Here is a 19,252-nt window from a genome sequence, read left to right on the forward strand (position 1 = left end):
GGCATTGTGTGGCCCACAAATAATACATTTACCATCCTGCTCTTTACAAAGTTTAACTCCTCTTACAGAGTAAGGATTGCTCTAGATCTGCCCTAATAAAGCCTAAAATTAAGCCTTTTTAAGATCAAGGAGAGGCTCCAGGCAGAACAAGCTCAACAAGAAAGACAGTATAATCTAGAATCCTTACACCATATTCACAGTGTTTAGCATATAATCGTCTATTACTAGACATGCAAATAAGAAGGGAAACTTGAACCACATCAAGGGGAAAAGTGCTGTCAGTAGACATTGACCCTGAGATAACCCACATTTGGAATTAGCAAAAAATGAATTAAAGCAACTATTAAAAACTCAGTGACTTAAGGTAACAAAATTGCAGAACTGAAAAGAACAGTATCTGAAATTAAAAGTTCACTGATGGACTTAACAGTGAATTGGAGATGGCATAAGAAAGCTTCTGTGAACTTGACAGATCCATAGAAATTATCCAATGTAAAGAACTGAGAGAAGAAAATTGGAGGGAGGTAGGGACAGAGTCCCAATGACTTCTAGGATAAATCAAGCAGTCTAACATACATGTAATTGGACTCCTAGAAGGAAAGGAAGGAGGGCATGGGTCAGAAAGAAAATTTTAAGAAATATGATTTGACTCACATTTCCTGGTTTCAAAGCAACAGTAAACACAACTACATGGTACCAGCAACTAAAGTACAAGCAGCCAAAGAAAAAAATAGATAAATTGGACTTCATCAAGATGAAATACTTTCTGTGCTTCAAAGGAAGTGAAAAGATAACCCACAGAATAGGAGAAAATATTTGCAAAATTATATACTTAATATGGTCTGGTGTCCCGAATATATAAAGAACTGTTAGAATTTAGTAATAAAAAGGTAAATAACCCAATTAAAAATGGAAAAAGGATTTGAGTAGACATTTCTCCAAAGAAGATATATAAATGGCCAGTAAGCATATGAAAAGAAACCAAGCATAATTATTTATAGTTGCCAAGACATGGAAAAAACCTCAGTGTCCATCAACAGATGAATGGATAAGGAAGATATGGTATATATTTATATATACAATGGGATACTACTCAGCCGTAAAAAAGAATGAAATTTTGCCATTTGCAGTGACATGGATAGACTTGGAGGGCATTATGCTAAGTGAAATAAGTCAGAGAAAGATAAATACTGTATGATGTCACTTATGTGTGGAATCTAAAAAATAGGATAAACTAGTGAATATGACATAAAAGAAGGAGATTCACAGATATAGAGAACAAACTAGTGGTTACCACTGTTGGGGGAGAGGAGACATAGAGGTGGGGGAAGTGGGAGGTACAAACTTTGGGTGTTAGATAGGCTCAAGGGTGTACTGAGCAACACGAGGAATATAGCCAGTATTTTGTAATAACTGTAAATGGAAAGTAACCTTTAAAAATTGTATAAAAATAAAAAATGAAAAAACCCACAAAACCTCAGCATAATTAGTCATTAGGGAACTGCAAAGAAATACCTCAGTGAGTTACCCCTTCATGCCCACTAAAATAGCTATAATCAAAATGTTGGACAATAACAGGTGTTGGAGAGAGTGGGCTAATCGGTACTTTTCATATGTTACATGTTACTGTTGTGAATGTAAAATGCTGGAGCTGCTTTGGAGAAAAATCTGGCAATTCCCTCAAATGCCATATGACCCACCAACTCCATTCATAGTTATATACACAAGGGAATTGAAAACGTACGTCTACCCGTCAACTTGTACGTGGTTGTTCATAGCAGCTTTAGTCATAAGAACCAAGAAGCGGAAGCAATCCAGATACTTATCAGCTGATGAATTTATTTACAAAATGTATATCCATACAATGGAATATAGTTTGGCCATAAAAAGGAACGGAGTGCTGTTACATGCTGTAGCACAGATGAACCTTGAAGCATCATACTGAGCCCGAGCAAAAGGAGGCGGACTCAAAAGGCTGCACTTTATATGATTCATCATATGAAACGTCCAAAATATGCAAATCCATGGAGACAGAAAGTTGAGTAGTGGTTTTCGAGAGCTGGAGGGAGGACAGATATTCAGGATCGTTGGAGCAGAGACTGTATGTGGGAGAGAAGGGAAAGAGAATGGAGGATGTGAAATGCGAGTAAGAGATTATGCTGGAGAGGTTAGCAGAGAGAGGAATCATTCGAATGTTGAAAGCATTAGAAGTTTGATTTTATCCTGAAAGTAGAACAGAGCAGCTGAGTGAGAAGACCAGATTTGCATTTTAGAAAGATCACCATGACTCCAAATGTGAAAAATGAATTAAAGAGGGTAAGATTTTGGGCATGGGATCCAGTCACAAGGTTTTTGAGAAGTTTCACATAGTTGTTAATTTGTACTAGGAAAGTGGCATTGAGAAGTTTCACATAGTTGTTAATTTGTACTAGGAAAGTGGCATTGGGAATGTTGAAAGTGAATGGATTCAGATCTATTTAGGATGTAGATTCAACAGAACTTGATTGGATGTGGGAGACGGGGAGAAGGAGGAATCAGCAGTACATGGGAAATGTTTTTTTGTTTTGCTCTATTGTCATAATAGAGCTTGTAATATTATTATTAATAGACTGAAAAGGCTTTTTTCCCCACTAACTTTGTAAGTAGTTTTAGTGTTTTGTTTAGTGTTATTTGGTTATCTCTGATGCGTCTGGACATACTCCAGACTGCCTGGGTTAATATTTTAATTAAAGGACACAGGTAATAATATATAAGTAAATGGAACCTTTCAGGAAAAAAGTGAAATTAGATCTAGTTTATTAGGATTCTGACTTGAAAGATTAATGAAAGCAAGTAAACATGGTGTTAAAGTCGCTGCCTTTATTTGCAAGAATTTGGACTGAAAAGGTATGCACTTAAACACAACTGCTCATGTATATGAGAAGAGATTTAGAAATGTAATGTAACAAATCAAGATTCTGCTTGTAATTTTATTGTGAAGCTTTCAAAAAAAGGATTTCCCACCCCAGCCCAAGCTAATCATGGAAAGAAGAGCATTTCATGAGCAGAAGCTGTGGGGGCTTTGGCTGAGACATCTGACACTGTATTCATTGCCACAATTAATTCAACTGCTATGGCTGCCTAAGCAGGTATCTCCGTTTTTCTGTTACTGCTCTCATGCTTCCCCTCATTTCATTAACGAGTTCATCTGGAGATAGGGCATTCTCTGTTGAAGGGTAGGTGTACAAACATGCACTCTCTTAACAGACCCCTCTTTTGCTATAAAGACTAGGCATTTGGAATTGTCAGCTATCAATTACAGGTGTCAGCATTGGTTAAGTTTAGAAACCTGCAAAGCAGTGGAAGTCTGGGAAAAGGAAAACCTCAGTACCTTCTCTGGTTACAAGAGCCATTGAAGGAATTAGCAGCCTATGCTGATGCAACACTAAAAAATGGCGGGATTTTTTTCCTCCTAATTTTTCAAACCAGTGGTTTGAGAGATCCTAACTCCTTTTTTTCATAATCAGCTTGCATACAATTTTAAGAAATTCTAACGGTATTTAAGCTTAAATAGGTCATAAATTAAAGTACATGAAGACAATATTTTCTTTGGAATATGAACTTTTATATTTTCTGCCACTCATTCATAACCAAAGTGGATAATTAGCAGTGTAGTGAACTGTACAACAGGGGTCCCCAGCCTGTTAGGAACCAGGCCGCACAGCAGGAGGTGAGTGGCGGGCAAGCAAGCGAAGCTTCATTATCCCCTGAACCTCCCCCACCCGCCCGCCCAAATCCCTTCCCGGGAAAAACCGGTCCCTGGTGCCAAAAAGGTCGGGGACTACTGTACAATAACTGAAAAAGCCCTTCTAGACTTCCCTGGCGGTCCAGTGGCTAAGACTCCGCCCTTCCACTGCAGGGGGTTCAGGTTCTATCCCTGGTTGGTTGGGGAGCAAAGATCCCACATGCTGCACGCCTAAAAAAGTAAAAAATAAAGAAAGCATTGGTCTGAAAAAGCCCTTCTAATTTTATAGATCAAGTATAACAGAATTGAAATTTTCTTAAGTCATGATGCTAATCATTATCATATTGCTAATCCATTTGACTGTAATAGAATTGATATGATGTACACTTAATTCTTTGTCCTGGTCAGGAATCCAGGGCAAATCCCTTCAGTCTAGCTGATTCAAAGCAAATACAGCTGATTGTAAAGTTGCTTAAGGCAGGGACACTCTCTGTGCTGTCCATATCCTCTCTCATCTTTTAGTTTTATCTGTCCCTCATACTCTCCTTTTGCCTTTTCATTCTTAAGACATTTTATATTTTCTCCTATTCTTTGCCTTTGTGTGCCTGTGTTTGAAAGTATCCATCTTAATTCTTTATGGACTTCTAGTTCAAGAGCACCATGAAACTGGAATCCATTTGTACCTAGAGAGACAATTTGATTGACTCAGCTGTTTCCTTCTGCTCTAGGCAACTGTGACTAGCGGGTAGTTATATAGTGGCTTACCGTTTACTCAGCAGAAACTGTGAGACTGGATTCTATGAAAATAGAAGGAGGTGTGACTGATTATTTGCGTTTAAAAAAGTTGCTTTAGGAGATAGCCATAGGTAGTCAAGTGCCTTTTCCTTTGGTAGGAGGGCATCTATGGTAAATTTCCTAATCATTCAGGAGCTTTCCATGACTTGGATAATTGAATGTTGTCTATTAATAACATGAGTAGGGTATAACTAATGTTATTTTCTACCATTATTATTTGACTCCATTTTTATTAAAGGACTTACAGAACAATGTCTTTTTTTGGTAAGATAATGTTCGAATATAATCATTAAGTACATGTTTAGGTCTTAGGGAGGAAGTGGTATTGCATGGTGGTTTAAGAGCTGGGACTGTTGAGTCAGACTAATTCTAGCTCCACCACCAGCAAGCTGTACAATTCCATCCACTCCCAGAGCTTTATTTATATATTTTTTATCTGTAAGATAGCAATAACAATAGTGTTTACCTCAAGAGTTGTTAGGTAAATTAAATGATTTAATCCATATTACAGTCTTAGTACAATGTTTGTCACATACTAAGCATTCAGGTAGCTATCATTGTTAATATCTTTCTTTTTTTTCGGTGAAAAGTACATGTCATCTCATTTACATTACTGCTTATTTATCCAATGATCATTGCCTCAACTGCCTAAAAGATTCAGTGAAGGTAAAGAATGTAAATTTAGCTATTTGACCTTACATTTTAACAGCTTTGTTAAGCTCTAATTGACCTAAAGGAAACTATGCATGTTAAAAGTGTACACTTTGATAAGTTTATACTGCCGTTTATATATTTGTTTACCTGTTGACACTTAGGTTGGTTCCTGTGTTTTTACTGCTACAAATAAAGCTGCTGTGAACATTCATGTACAAGTCTTTGTGTAGACATATGCTTTTATTCCTCTTAAGTAAATACCTAGTTGTAGAATGACAGGATCAGATGGTAGGTGTCTGCTTTTTTAGAAGAAACTACCAAACTGTTTTCCACAGTGTTTGTACCATTTTACATTTCCATCCACATTCTTGACAATACTAGGTATGGTCAGTCAAAAAGCTATTTTTAAATTTCTTGTTCTTTCATATCTTTTTTCATGTTGTATAAATGCATACCATATCACATAAGGATTATTTGGAAAAAGTGCAGAATATGCCAGACAGCTAAAGATTTTTAAGTTAATTTTAAAAAGTATTTGGAGTTATACTAAAATCTCTTTATTGCAAAGGTAAGAGGTGGTTTGCTTAAAATATTGGAAAATTGCAGGAGATAACAGTTCTTTGAAGAGCTAATTTTGTAATGTGTGTACATGTTTTATATGTGTATTTTTTCTTCCTTTGATAGAGTTTTCCAGAAAAGGACCTTCTGCATTGTCCATCTAAGGATGTAATTGAAGCTCATTTTATGTCTTGTGTGAAAGAAGCGGATGCTTTAAAGCACAAAAGTCAAGTAATCAATGAAATGCAGAAAAAAGATCACAAGCAACTCTGGATGGGTTTACAAAATGGTAAATATAACGATGTTTAATTTCATAATACCACTTTATGAAGTAACTATAATCCTGTGAGTAATTGGTACATCTTAGGGTTGGTGATACAAGTTTAAATTCCAGCCTCTGTGCACAGAATTTCACGAAGAAGCTACCTTTGGTCATACCTTTCTTACATTGTACCCTTCTAGCATCCCTCTCTTCCTGGATTCCCTAGCATTAGACAGATTGCTTTGCCCATAATATAAGACAGTATAAACTTCCTGTGTTTAGCTTCTGGAAAAAGTGCCCTTAGTCCTAGTCACGATCCTTCTGGAATTGCAACTGAATACCCTGTGTATGTACCAAAATACCTCCGCCTGGGTAGGGCACAATCTCTAGTCTCTGCTTTCTCAGAACAGTAAGCCTTGCTTTGTGCTCAGATTCTCTCTCTCCTGGCTGGGATTTAGAAAATACGCTCAAGGAAAAAGCTGAGGGGAATCTGCAATTTACTGATGTATTCTTCTTCTCTTAGCCATCATAGTTCCTTAATCTTGCCTGCATTGATTGCCCTCCAGTGCCTACACACAGTTCTGTATGCAGGCAGTTCTCACTTTACATGGGTCAAATATGCATGAATTTCAGTTAACATGCTTTAGTTAAATAATGCCAGTTCCCCAACAATGTGAGTCAGATTTCGTTTGTCATTGTGTATTAACTGTGAATAATCACATAAAGTACAATTACGTAAGAGTTAGCTCTTCGGTTCAGTCATTATGTAACAACAGATACATGTCATGATCAGTGACCGGTCACTTTCTTCAGTGTCTGTCAGTGAATCGTCGTTATGCCGCTGTTATTTAATTCACTCACAGACAGCAAAGCATGCAGTTGTGTTGCCTCCTTGTGTCCATTGATAAGCCCACATAACATTTTGTAAAACTGGATAATGGAAAGAGGGAATTAGCCAAGAAAGATGAAAGTGTAGCAAAGAAACAAAAAGTGATAATGCTGGAAGTGAAATTTGAATAGAAGGTAGTGGAATTATAGAAGACATAGCTAACTGTGGGGCTGTTGACACTACCACCATTTGAGAGACTTTAGATATGCAGCCCCAGGAGCTTAGTGAAGGCAAACTCTTCCATACAAATGAGGGAAGTGGTTGTGATGAAAAGGATGAAGTTATCCTAGAGGGAGTGATACTGGCAAAAATATCACATTAGAGGAACAGGGATATCTCATGGTGTTGAAAGTGCAAGTAACATGTTTGAAGTTGATCCAAACTTAGAAAGGAGTATGATAATTTGCCAGAGTTTAGGAAAGATGCTTGCTTGTAAGAAAGCAGGCACTATTCAAACTGTGCTTAAGATTTTTACAAATAAAGCACTTTAATTCTCCATGTTTCTAATGCTTTAATTAGTGTACTGTTAACCACAGTACTAAATAAATATTCGTTTTATTTACTTTTTTCATTTTCCTGTACATTTATAACCATCAGAGTTTTTAATATTTTGACAATTTTCGAAAAGATCACAAAACAATCATAAATTTTCCCATTAACTATTAAGATCACTTTGTTGCATGGTAATTTTTCCAGTCCTGCACTACTGTGCAAAGCAAGGACTGTCTGTATTTTGTCCATCTTCGATAGTTGTTTTTGGACAAGGAGTTGGTACCATATAAGCTGCTCTTTCATAGCAACAACTAGAATAAGAGAAGACCCCTCTTTTCCCCTTAAAAAAAAATTTTTTTTAATGTGATACAGTTTTATCTTTTGGACTATATCATTACCATCTCACAGAGTTGTCTGTAGTTATTTAGTATTTATTAAACTTTCATTATGCAAAATACAGGACATTATCTGTGACTTCATTAGTACAAAAGGTACGTATTTTATGACAGTGTGTCCTGTAAATTAAATTTTCACATTTCTTTTAAGTTTCTTAGATTTGACCCAAGTTACATGGAGTTGCTCCTTAGTTTCATATTTGTACCTCTGATATTTCTCAATTAGGTTGTAAGGTTTGCACAAGGAAGGCACCAGGCCTTTCACTTCATTTATATTACTGAGTACACATATTCTTATTAAGTGATCAAAAGAGTTTACAACCCCTTAAGAAGGTGTACTTTTTCCTTTTCCTGGCTGGCTATTTGTAGATGAAGTGACATTTTAGGAGGCTTGTGAATAAGAGGATTGCTTAAATGGAAGAAGACAGGAATGTTCTAAAGAGAGAAGAGATCTGAGAGTAATTTGTCTTCAGAATTTAAGTAAATAATTTAGATGAACTTTTAAGTAAATGTTCTTGAAATCTATTGTGAGCATGGTGAGTCAGCTATAGAGAGCCCACGGATTCAGCAGAGGATTCTAAAAATGATTGAACTGTTTCAGTTGGGGCATTAGAGGATTAGTTATGGAGGGTGATGGGTAAGAGTTGTGGAAATAACAAAGGTGTGGTTTTTAGTCTCACCTCTTTTGGTAGCTCCTTAGGGCAAGTCACTCAGTCCCTTTTTTTTTTTTTTTTGCAGTATGCGGGCCTCTCACTGCTGTGGCCTCTCCCGTTGCGGAGCACAGGCTCTGGACGCGCAGGCTCAGTGGCCATGGCTCACAGGCCCAGCCGCTCCGCGGCATGTGGGATCTTCCCGGACCGGGGCACGAACTCGTGTTCCCTGCATCGGCAGGCAGACCCTCAACCACTGCGCCACCAGGGAAGCCCACTCAGTCCCTTTTAGCTTCAGTTTCTTTATCTGTAAAATAAGAGAATATCTGCTGTGGTTTCCTATAAATGTTTTTAGAAGCTTTAACGAAACACTAATACAGTTTATGTGAAAGTGTTTGAAAGGAAGTAAAGCTGTCTTGATAAAAAGAATTGTTGAGAAGTCACTTTGAGACACGAGAACAGGGGTTGGCAAAAAGTGTGGTCCCGCCTGCCGATGCAGGGGACACGGGTTTGTGCCCCGGTCCGGGAAGATCCCACATGCCGCGGAGCGGCTGGGCCCGTGAGCCATGGCCGCTGAGCCTGCACGTCCGGAACCTGTGCTCCACAGCAGGAGAGGCCACGGCAGTGAGAGGCCCGCGTACTGCAAAAAAAAAAAGCACAAACAAACAAACAAAAAGTGTGGTCATGAGCCAGCCACCTGTTTTTGTAAGTAAAGACTTATTAGAACCCTGCCACAACAATTCATTTATGTAACATCTATGGCTACTTTCATGCTACAACAGCTGAGTTAAATAGTTGTGATCAAAGAAACAAACAACCCAATCCAAAAATGGGCAGAATACCTAAATAGACATTTCTCCAAAAAGATATACAGATTGCCAACAAACACATGAAAGGGTACTCAACATCACTAATCATTAGAGAAATGCAAATCAAAACTACATAAAGTATCACCTCACACCAATCAGAATGGCCATCATCAAAAAATCTACAAACATGGGCTTCCCTGGTGGTGCAGTATTTGAGAGTCCGCCTGCTGCTGCAGGGGACGTGGGTTCATGCCCCGGTCTGGGAGGATCCCACATGCTGTGGAGCGGTCGCTGGGCCTGCGTGTCCAGAGCCTGTGCTCCGCAGCGGGAGAGGCCACAGCAGTGAGAGACCTGTGTACCGCAAAAAAAAAAAAAAAATCTACAAACAGTAAATGCTGGAGAGAGTGTGGAGAAAAGGGAACCCTCTTGCACTGTTGGTGGGAATGTAAATTGATACAGCCACTATGGAGAACAGTATGGAGGTTCCTTAAAAAACTAAAAATAGAACTACCATACCACCCAGCAATCCCACTACTGGGCATATACCCTGAGAAAACCACAATTCAAAAAGAGTCAAGTACCACAGTGTTTATTGCAGCACTATTTACAATAGACAGGACATGAAAGCAACCTAAGTGTCCATCAACAGATGAATGGATAAAGAAGATGTGGCACATATATACAATGGAATATTACTCAGCCATAAAAAGAAATGAAACTGAGTTATTTGTAGTGAGGTGGATGGACCTAGAGTCTGTCATACAGAGTGAAGTAAGTCAGAAAGAGAAAAACAAATACCATATGCTAACACATATATATGGAATCTAAAAAAAAAAATGGTTCTAACCAACCTAGAGGCAGGACAGGAATAAAGACACAGAGGTAGAGAATGGACTTGAGGACACGGGGAGGGGGAATGGTAAGCTGAGATGAAGTGAGAGAGTGGCATGGACATACATATACTACTAAATGTAAAATAGCTAGTGGGAAGCAGCCAGTTAGCACAGGGAGATCAGCTCATGCTTTGTGACCACCTAGAGGGGTGGGATAGAGACGCAAAAGGGAGGGGATATGGGGATATATGTATATGTATGGCTGATTCACTTTTGTTATACAGCAGCAGCTAACACAACAATGTAAAGCAATTATACTCCAATAAAGATGCAAAAAAAAAAAAAGTCAAAAAAAAATAGTTGTGAAAGAGACCATGTGGCCCACAGCTTAAAATATTTACTCTCTAACCCTTTTAGAAAACATTTGCCAGCCTATAGAAGGTTGATTAAACCAATAGCTTGTATTTACCATTGATCTAAAGCATGACTCACAGTGTCACACATTCAGAACTTGGTATAACTTAACGTATCAGACTTAGTCTAATAACTGCCTTCATTGCTATTTTTTTATATTAAAAAATATATTGTTTTATAAAATTCCTTTTTTCCTGTTTTTGTCTTAGCTTATATTCTTGCTTGGATATATGACTATTTTAAAGTTATTTTTATTAATTTAACTTTTATTAAATTACTTTTCAAATTGAGTTTCATTAAATCCAACATAAAATGGTATGTGGTTAAAATATATTTTGTTCCTTCTTTTAGCTATAAATTATTTTTGTAGCTATTATGTTTGCTTTTGTTGGTACTGCTAATGATTAAGTTTACACACTCAAAATCCTACATGTGGTATCCTCTGGGGACCTTGATAGTTTATTTTCTACTTTTTAAAATTGAAATATACATTTAGAAAATCTTTGGCTGGGTAGAGGTTGTTTGTAGAAAATATATTTTGGGGTAAAATGTTGAATGTTACCTACATTAAGGTAAATTGGTGAAAGGTGGGTATAGTAGTTCATTCTGTTCCTTCTGCCTAGAAGAACCTTTCCCTCCCTTTTTGTCTATTTAATTCTTACTTAATGTTTTAATGCTCATCTGTCTTGTCACCCTCTAAGTGAAAACTTCCCTGTTTCATTTTTTTTTAGCCAACAATTTATTGAACATCTAATATGTGCCTGACACTATGCTAGGAGCTAGTGATCATCCAGCAGTGATAGAACAAACATGAATCCTGTTTTTGTGAAGCTACAGCCAAGTGGAGGCAGAACTATTTATATTTTCATGCTGTCATGGCTCCTTGTCCATTCATATGCATTCTTGCTCTCATAATTCACTCTCTGGTATAGTTATGGTTTATGTATTCTGCTAGAATATAAATTTCTCTTGGTTAGAGTGTATCATGCATTTTCTGTATCCCCAGCACCTAGTATATTCTTAGGCATAGAATGAACAAAATAAATATTGACCGAGTGACTCCTTTATTTTAATCCTATGTAGTACAACAAGGAAATACTGTTAACAGCTTTTTATAAATAGATTAATATTAGATAAAATAGAGGAAGTACCTTTAAAATTTTTAATTATGGAAGTGGATTTTATGTTTAAGAATTTTTCCATCCAAAAGAAAGTCTTACAGATTTGTTAGGGCAAAGACATTTCACCTGTTGGTTAGTGTAATTGTAAACTGGTCAGAATTGAGAAAAAGCAGATGGTAACTTTATTTCATTCAGAACTGCACCTGTACAGCATAGCAACTAAACGATTTAAACAATTTTTGAATACTTTCAAATGCTAATTTTAATTTTTCAGATCTCTGTGAAAGAGAAATAAGAAAAGCTTTTGAAACCAAGAAAGCTCATTTAAGACATACTGTGCCTTTCAGTGTTTTTTATGGGTTTTCATTTTAGGTATAAAAGTATTTAACCTCCTTGTGAAACAAAGGTAATGACCACAAAAAAGAGAAGAAAGTAACATTTTTATTATTTATGAGGCACTTGTCACTATATTTGCAGGCTATTTTCTATTAAATGTCAGGAGGTTTTTCTTATAAGCTAGAGATTTGAGGAAATCTCTAAAAAATATTTTTAACATAATATATGACTTAGTTTTCAGCTTTGATTTTCTGAGTATACTAAAAAAGAAAAGATGGCATCAAATAAATTCCATAGACCTTCAAATAAACGCAAGTTTTCACTGCTAAATATTGAAAATTTACATTGTTTATAAAGTATGGTTAATCCTTTTGAGCTAAGTAATTTTTTAGAGAAATCAGTTACTTGGTAGTGTACCATTTTAACTTAAAACTGGTTTTTAAGAGGAAATAGTGTTTAGCTTAAGGTGAATTTTATGATAAGTCATAGCATTTTGAAAATTCTTTTGTTTGGTGGGTGATGCAAAAGAAACGCAATGGTTCTAACAGGCTTATATGATAGAGACAGTTGGGTTGTGATTGCATTGCTTTGTTTTTATCAGTTGCAATATAGTAGTATAAGTAATGGACGAGAATCTCTTGGTCCGAGAAGGAGCATTGGGTCATTAACATATGCTCCAAAGGGGCATTGATCTTTCTTTGCTTATCTCCTATTGGTTGTGTGGCCATGGCAGATCACTCTTCTGAGATGGAGTTTCCTTATAAATGTCAAGGTGATGATACCTCACAAGACTCAGATTCAAAGACTGTACAGTGGTAATCACTTACACCTGAATTCTGGTGATTAGATATTCTTGATTCCAGAGGATTTCCTGGAAGAATAATTATTGTTTATTTCTCTCTCTCTCTCTCTCTCTCCGTCTTTCTCTCTTTACATCTCCCTCTTTCCCTCTCTTCCTCCCTGGTCCTTTCAAGCAGGACTTAGGTAAAAGGCAATAGATAGCTTTCTAAAAATAAATGTGGTGTCATAGAAAGACTACTAAAACAGAAAGACGAGATTTTTTGGACTTAACTCTGTATCTTGAAGCTTCCATTTCTGTGCTGTTATCACAGTGTCAGTACTGTTCTAATGTGTAGATGGTGTGGAAGGAGATTACTAAGTAGAACTGTCAATAGGAAGCATAAGTATTCTTCTTGAACCTTTTGTCTCAGTGAAAGGTCACTATTTGGTAAGCTTCCTTTCTTTAGAAAAACTCAGATGTTTATCAGTCATGAGAACACTGGGATCACATTGTATAAATAAGAGCAAAGAAAATAGTGTAATGAGCATCCACATACCTGTCGCCCATCTCAGCAGTTATCAGTATATGGTCAGTCTTCTTTCATCTGCTCTCACCCCTGCCCCACTTTGAGTTTATAGAAATTTTCATTCTTTAATCTGGCGCTATGAATATTGCTCACAGATTTATATTCTTCACAGACTTTATACTCTGTTATTTAATCAAGTCTTGGAAAGAACAATCATTATACGAGAGTTATGCCCAGATCCTGATAGTATGGATTAGCCAATTATTAAGAATCTACCACATGCCAGGCACTGTGCTAGGCATAGGGGGCGCTGGGGTGAGTATGACAGCCACGGTTCCTTCCCTCAGAGTTCACATTCTGGTGGGGGAGGCAGACATTAAACAGATAGCCTTTAAATAATTATTACATTTGTATCTTGAGTTATAGAGGAAGGGGTAGAGAGCAGTGTGGTTGTGATGAAAGTGTTCCAGGCACAGGGAATGATGTAGGTTAGGCTGAGAAGGAGAAAAGAGCTTAATAAATTCTAGGGGCTCTAAGAAGGCTATTCTTTTTTTTTTTTTTTTTTTTCCCCAAAATCAATATTTTATTTAAGGGGTACTTTTACTTCCTTTAAGCAAATCTTTAAAGCCATTTTACTTGGACTTCCCCCTTCAAGCCTCCTGTGGTTCTTCTGTGTTTAATCAGTGGTCCTCCAAGGCCTCAGTTTTCTTTATAAGGCTCCAGAAGGCTATTCTGACTAGAGCACGGTGATTGAGAGTGGCAAGTAGATAACACTGCAAATTGGATAGAGGACCCTATCTATTCAGGGTCTGATAGGACATTTTAGTGATATTGAACTTAATCTCCAGGGAGTGAGGCGAGGTAGATAGGGGACTGCTGAAAGATTATAAGCAGGGATATAAAGGAATCAGATGTTCTTTTTTAAGTTATCTCTGACTACTGTATGGTTAATGAATTAGAAGGGAACAAATATGGAATTAAAAGGCCAAGTACGAGTCCATTCCAGTGGTTAGGTAGCAGATGAATATTTCAGACTACAGGGCAGTCTTGAAGGTAGAGAGAAGTGGACGGTTTTGAGAAATATTTGAGATGTAGACTTGCTAGGACTTAGTATTTGGTTGAATGTGGTGGGTAATAGAATGAAAACTGTCATAGTTGGTTCCCAGACATTTTAGAAACTGTTGAGTGTGCCTAACTACACTTATCCAGCTTATAGACACCCAGAAGGAGATCTTATTCGTTACATTAAGATAAACCGTTTTTTTGGTATGCAGTACCTTAATACTGTCATAAAAAGAAACATGGTCTCTCTGATGCTATAAGTATTTTAAAATTTATGGCGATTTCTACTAATTATTGTTTTACTTTCTGAATGCTCAAAAACATTCTAAAACTTTGCTAAAGATTGACGTCAGGCTTACCAGTTGATAAAATCCATTCATATTTTTAGGTTGAAACATTTGCCTGTCTGCTGACCTCAGACACCTCTCTCATTTTCCATTGTTTCATAAGATTATTGGCATTGGTTTTGTAATCCTATCTTTAAGTTCTTTTAGTGTCCTCTGAAGTAATTTTCCTTTGTCTGAAGACTTGCATTAATTTAAAGCGAAGTACCTACTGTTATGTCTGAATATGTCATTTTTATTTTAGCTAAGTTTTCACACTTGCTTCTTTGAAAATCATTCTCTTGCTGAAGAAAATGGAAACTAAACAGAAGTTGGATAGTTTAGCTTTCTCTCTGTCATCTCTTAATATGATAACCATCTTTCCCAATAATGTTCTCCATGCGTTCGTTCTTTCTTTGCCAAACATGGTTTATAAAGCTCGTTTTGTTTTTCCTCCCTTTTTTTTTTTTTTAAATAAACCTCATCTTGTGCTTGGTGTTGACCTTCCTGCCACTCTTCTTACATACTTACATACTCCTTTTATTAGTCAGGATTCTCCAGAGAAATAGAATGAATACACACACACACACACACGCACACACACACAGATTTATTATGAGGAACTGGTTCATGTGATTTTGGAGTCTTACAAGTCCCACAATCTGCCCTCTGCAAGCTGAAGACTCAGGAAAGTCAGAGGTGAAATTCACTCTGAGTTTCAAGGCCTGAGAACCAAGGATGCTGCTGGTATAAATCCCAGTTCAATGGTAGGAAAAGATGAGATGTCTCAGCTCAAGCAACGGGGCAGGAAAAAGCGGGGCAGATTCCTATTTCCTCTACCTTTCCTTTTGTTCTCTTCAGGTTCTCAACTGATTGGATGATGTCCACTCACATTGGGGTGGGCAGTCTACTGAAATGACACATATTCATATGCTAATCTCATCCCAAAACACCCTCACAGGCACACCCAGAGATAATGTTTAATCTGGGCATCTGTGGCCAGTCAAGTTGATGCATAAAATTAACCATCACATTCCTGCTATAACTTGGTTCATCTTTTATGGGTGTCATTTTAATGTTAATTCATTGAACCGGTAATTATTGAATCCATACTGGAGATAAAGTAGTAAAAAAAAATAGACTGAATTTCCTGCCCTTTATGCAGCTTAAATTATCGTGGGGGAGACAGACAATAAGTATATATAAAAGTAAAATACATTATGTGCCTTATGATGATGAGGAGTGCTGTGGGAGAAAAAGCAGGGAAAGATGAGAAAGGACTGTGTTGGGAGAGGGCATTGCTGTTTTTAATCAGGTGGTCTCAGAAGGCCTCACTGATTGCATGACATTAAATGAAGACCTAAAGCAGGACCATACATTTATCTGGGGTTCCTAATACCTTCCTAGGCAGAGGGAATGGCAGGGGCAAAGCCCCTGAGGTGGGGAAAAATGCTAGGTACTTTTGAAGACTTAATCCTATTAGTAGCTTTTACCAAAAGTGAGAGAGAACATAAGTTGTTTTTCCCTAGGATACCGTTTTCCTCTAGTGTGCTTGTCATATTTCCCCTGTGAGAAACAATCTATAGTATAGATTCATCATTTAAAAAAAAAAAATTCTATGTAGCAAAAATGTCACTTTTCTATTATCTGGTTCTTTCCATAAGTTTCATGTGATAGAAAGCATCCTTTTGGCAGTGATCTTACCCTATTTTGAAAGCAATAAACAGTGCTGAGAATAGAGATCATTAGGGATTGGGCCTGTTTTTATTAAGGTAGTTATAAAAGACCTGTTTGACAAGATGATATTTAAGCTGAAATCTTAAGGATGAAAGGGAACTAGTCACATTAGGGAATGGCATGTTTTAAGAACATGAGGCAAAAAGGAGTTTGGTACATTTTAAAAAATAGAAAGAAGGCCAGTGTGTCTTGGCCAGTGACCAAGACGGAAGAGTGACATGCAATGAGGTTAGAGAAATGGGAAAGGTCTAGGTGATATAGGGCCTTTCAAGTCAAGGAAAAGAAAATTTTTTATTTATTTATTTATTTTTATTTTTGGCTATGTTGGGTCTTCATTGCTGCATGCGGGCTTTTTCCAGCTGCGGCGAGTGGGGGCCTCTCCCCGTTGTGGTGCACAGGCTCCTCATCGCAGCGGCCTCTCCTGTTGCGGAGCACAGGCTCTAGGCGCGTGGGCTTCAATAGATGTGGCATGCAGGCTCAGTAGTTGTGGCTTGTGGGCTCTAGAGCATAGGCTTAGCAGTTGTGGCACACGGGCTTAGTTGCTCAGTGGCATGTGGGATCTTCCCGGACCAGGGCTCGAACCCGTGTCCCCTGCATTGGCAGGCGGACTCTTAACCACTTCGCCACCAGGGAAGCCCAAGGAAAGAATTGTGATATTAAGTGCATTGCGAAGCCACTGGAGGATTTTTAAGCAGGAGAGTGATGAGATGCAGAATATGATGGAAGAACATTGTAGCTGCTGAATAGAGGGTGGAATAGAGGGAGCCAAGAGTGGAAGTGGAGAGTCTGTAGTAGTAGGTTCAGGTATAAGATGATGGTGGCCTTTAGGGTGATGATGGTAGAGATGGAGAAAAGTCAGTAAATCTGGGGTTTATTTTGGAGGTAGCATTGACAGAATCTATTATTAGACGGGGTATTAGGTTGTTACTAAACCAAACTTGAGTCTGCTCACCCACACACAGTAAAGCCAATCTACTGACACTGGGTTGTGGTGAAGGAAAGTACAGTGTTTACTGCAGGGCACCAAGCAAGGAGAATGGGCAATTCATGCTCAAAAGACTCAAACTCACCGACGGCTTTCAGGGAAGGGGTTTTAAAGGCAGTGTGAGGGAGGGGCTGCAGGGTGTGTGATCAGCTGTTGCACAATTCTCTGATTGGTTGGCATCAAGGTGAAGTTCCAAGCATCATCAACCTTCTGGTTTCAACCAGACTAGGATCTGTGTTCTTGTGGTCAGCAGTTTCCATCTGGTGGGGGCCTGCTTCCTTTAAAAACAACTCAGGAGGGCTTCCCGGGTGGCGTAGTGGTTGAGAGTCTGCCTGCCGAAGCAGGGGACACGGGTTTGTGCCCCGGTCTGGGAAGATCCCACATGCCGCGGAGCGGCTGGGCCCGTGAACCATGGCCGCTGAGCCTGCGCGTCCGGAGCCTGTGCTCCGCAGCGGGAGAGGCCACAACAGTGAGAGGCCTGCATACTGCAAAAAAAAAAAAAAAAAAAAAAAAAAAGACAGGAATGTGTATCAGGCCTTTATCTGTATCCTTCAGGGACCTGGGAGTTGGGTGACGGTGCTGTGTGGTGGATTTATAGTCTAAATTGTTACCAGTTTCCCAGCCCAACAGCTATGCTTTATTTCTACATCTTCACATTTCCTAATCATTAACTCTTGAGTCAGCCTTTTGAGACACAAGGGAGGCCTGGGAGACTAAAGCAAAAGCCTTTTACTTCAAAGGACAGGGACACAGGGGTTTGTGTATGGTTTCAAGTTTAGGTTGAAAGAAAGGAAAGAATCATTCCTGAGTTCTGACTTGGGCAGCTAGATGGATAGTAGTGCTTTATACCATGATATGAAATAACTAGATAAAAAATAGGTTTGGGATGGGGAACAAAGCCAAATTGAGAAGGTCAGCCTTGAAGGCAAAAGAGTGAAATGTGGGCTTCCCTGGTGGTGCAGTGGTTAAGAATCCACCTGCCAGCGCAGGGGACACAGGTTCGAGCCCTGGTCCGGGAAGATTCCACATGCCGCGGAGCAGCTAAGCCTGTGCACCACAACTGCTGAGCCCGCACTAGAGCCCGTGAACCATAACTACTGAGCCCGCACTAGAGCCCGTGAACCATAACTACTGAGCCCGCACTAGAGCCCGTGAACCATAACTACTGAGCCCGCATGCCTAGAGCCTGTGCTGCACAACAGGAGAAGCCACCACAATGAAAAGCCCACATACCGCAACGAAGAGTAGACCCCGCTCACCACAACTAGAGAAAGCCCGTGTGCAGCAACGAAGTCCCAACGCAGCCAAAAATAAATAAAATAAATTTAAAAAGAAAAGTTTGAAATGTCTCTGAGACATTCACGTGCAGAGGCATTGAGTTAGATGTTGATAGAATTAAGTATTGTGAGTGTGTGTCAGTGGATGAAGAAAGCTTAACAGATTTGAATCGAATGCTGCAACTTCTAATTTCATAGTCATTTACTTTAACAATAAGTGCCCTGTTTATTATTTTATCTTAAAGGATATGACAGTTGATGTCCCAGTGATACAAGGCAATGAATATGGAGCAATCCCATACATTCCTAATGTTTGAGAGTTCTTTATATCCACTAACTGTGTTTTGCTTTTTTTCTGCATACAGCTGAGATAGTCGTTTCCTTTATTGTTTTGTCTGCAGTATAGTAAGATGAATAAGTTCAGTCTGAAGCTGTGTGTGTGGCTTCAGGAATCTACAACTTTGTGAGAAATTTGCTTAGAGAAAATTTGTAACCTGCTTGAGCATTCAAGTTTTACTGTTGAACAAACAAGCATTTTACTATATTATGCTACATGTTTTAAATCACTATCTTGGTATTCTAACTTTCTGTAATTAGAAATAATGATGAAAATCTAAAAAGTTTATGCA

At 38.4% G+C, this 19,252-nt stretch overlaps 1 protein-coding gene across 3 annotated transcripts in view; it reads left to right on the forward strand.

Annotated features, from left to right (window-relative positions):
• Positions 1-19,252, forward strand: part of ATG5 (autophagy related 5) — a 113,972-nt gene that overhangs the window by 30,245 nt on the left and 64,475 nt on the right. For 2 of the 3 annotated variants that reach the window (XM_065888715.1, XM_065888716.1), the window contains one exon: positions 5,858-6,020. The exons of the other annotated variant lie outside the window; for it this stretch is intronic. In XM_065888715.1, the coding sequence (XP_065744787.1) occupies positions 5,858-6,020 (163 nt within the window). The remainder of the gene's footprint in view (positions 1-5,857; positions 6,021-19,252) is intronic. 3 annotated transcript variants of the gene reach the window in all.

This window comes from Phocoena phocoena, chromosome 12 (genome assembly GCF_963924675.1).
Source record: "Phocoena phocoena chromosome 12, mPhoPho1.1, whole genome shotgun sequence".
NCBI lineage: Eukaryota > Metazoa > Chordata > Mammalia > Artiodactyla > Phocoenidae > Phocoena > Phocoena phocoena.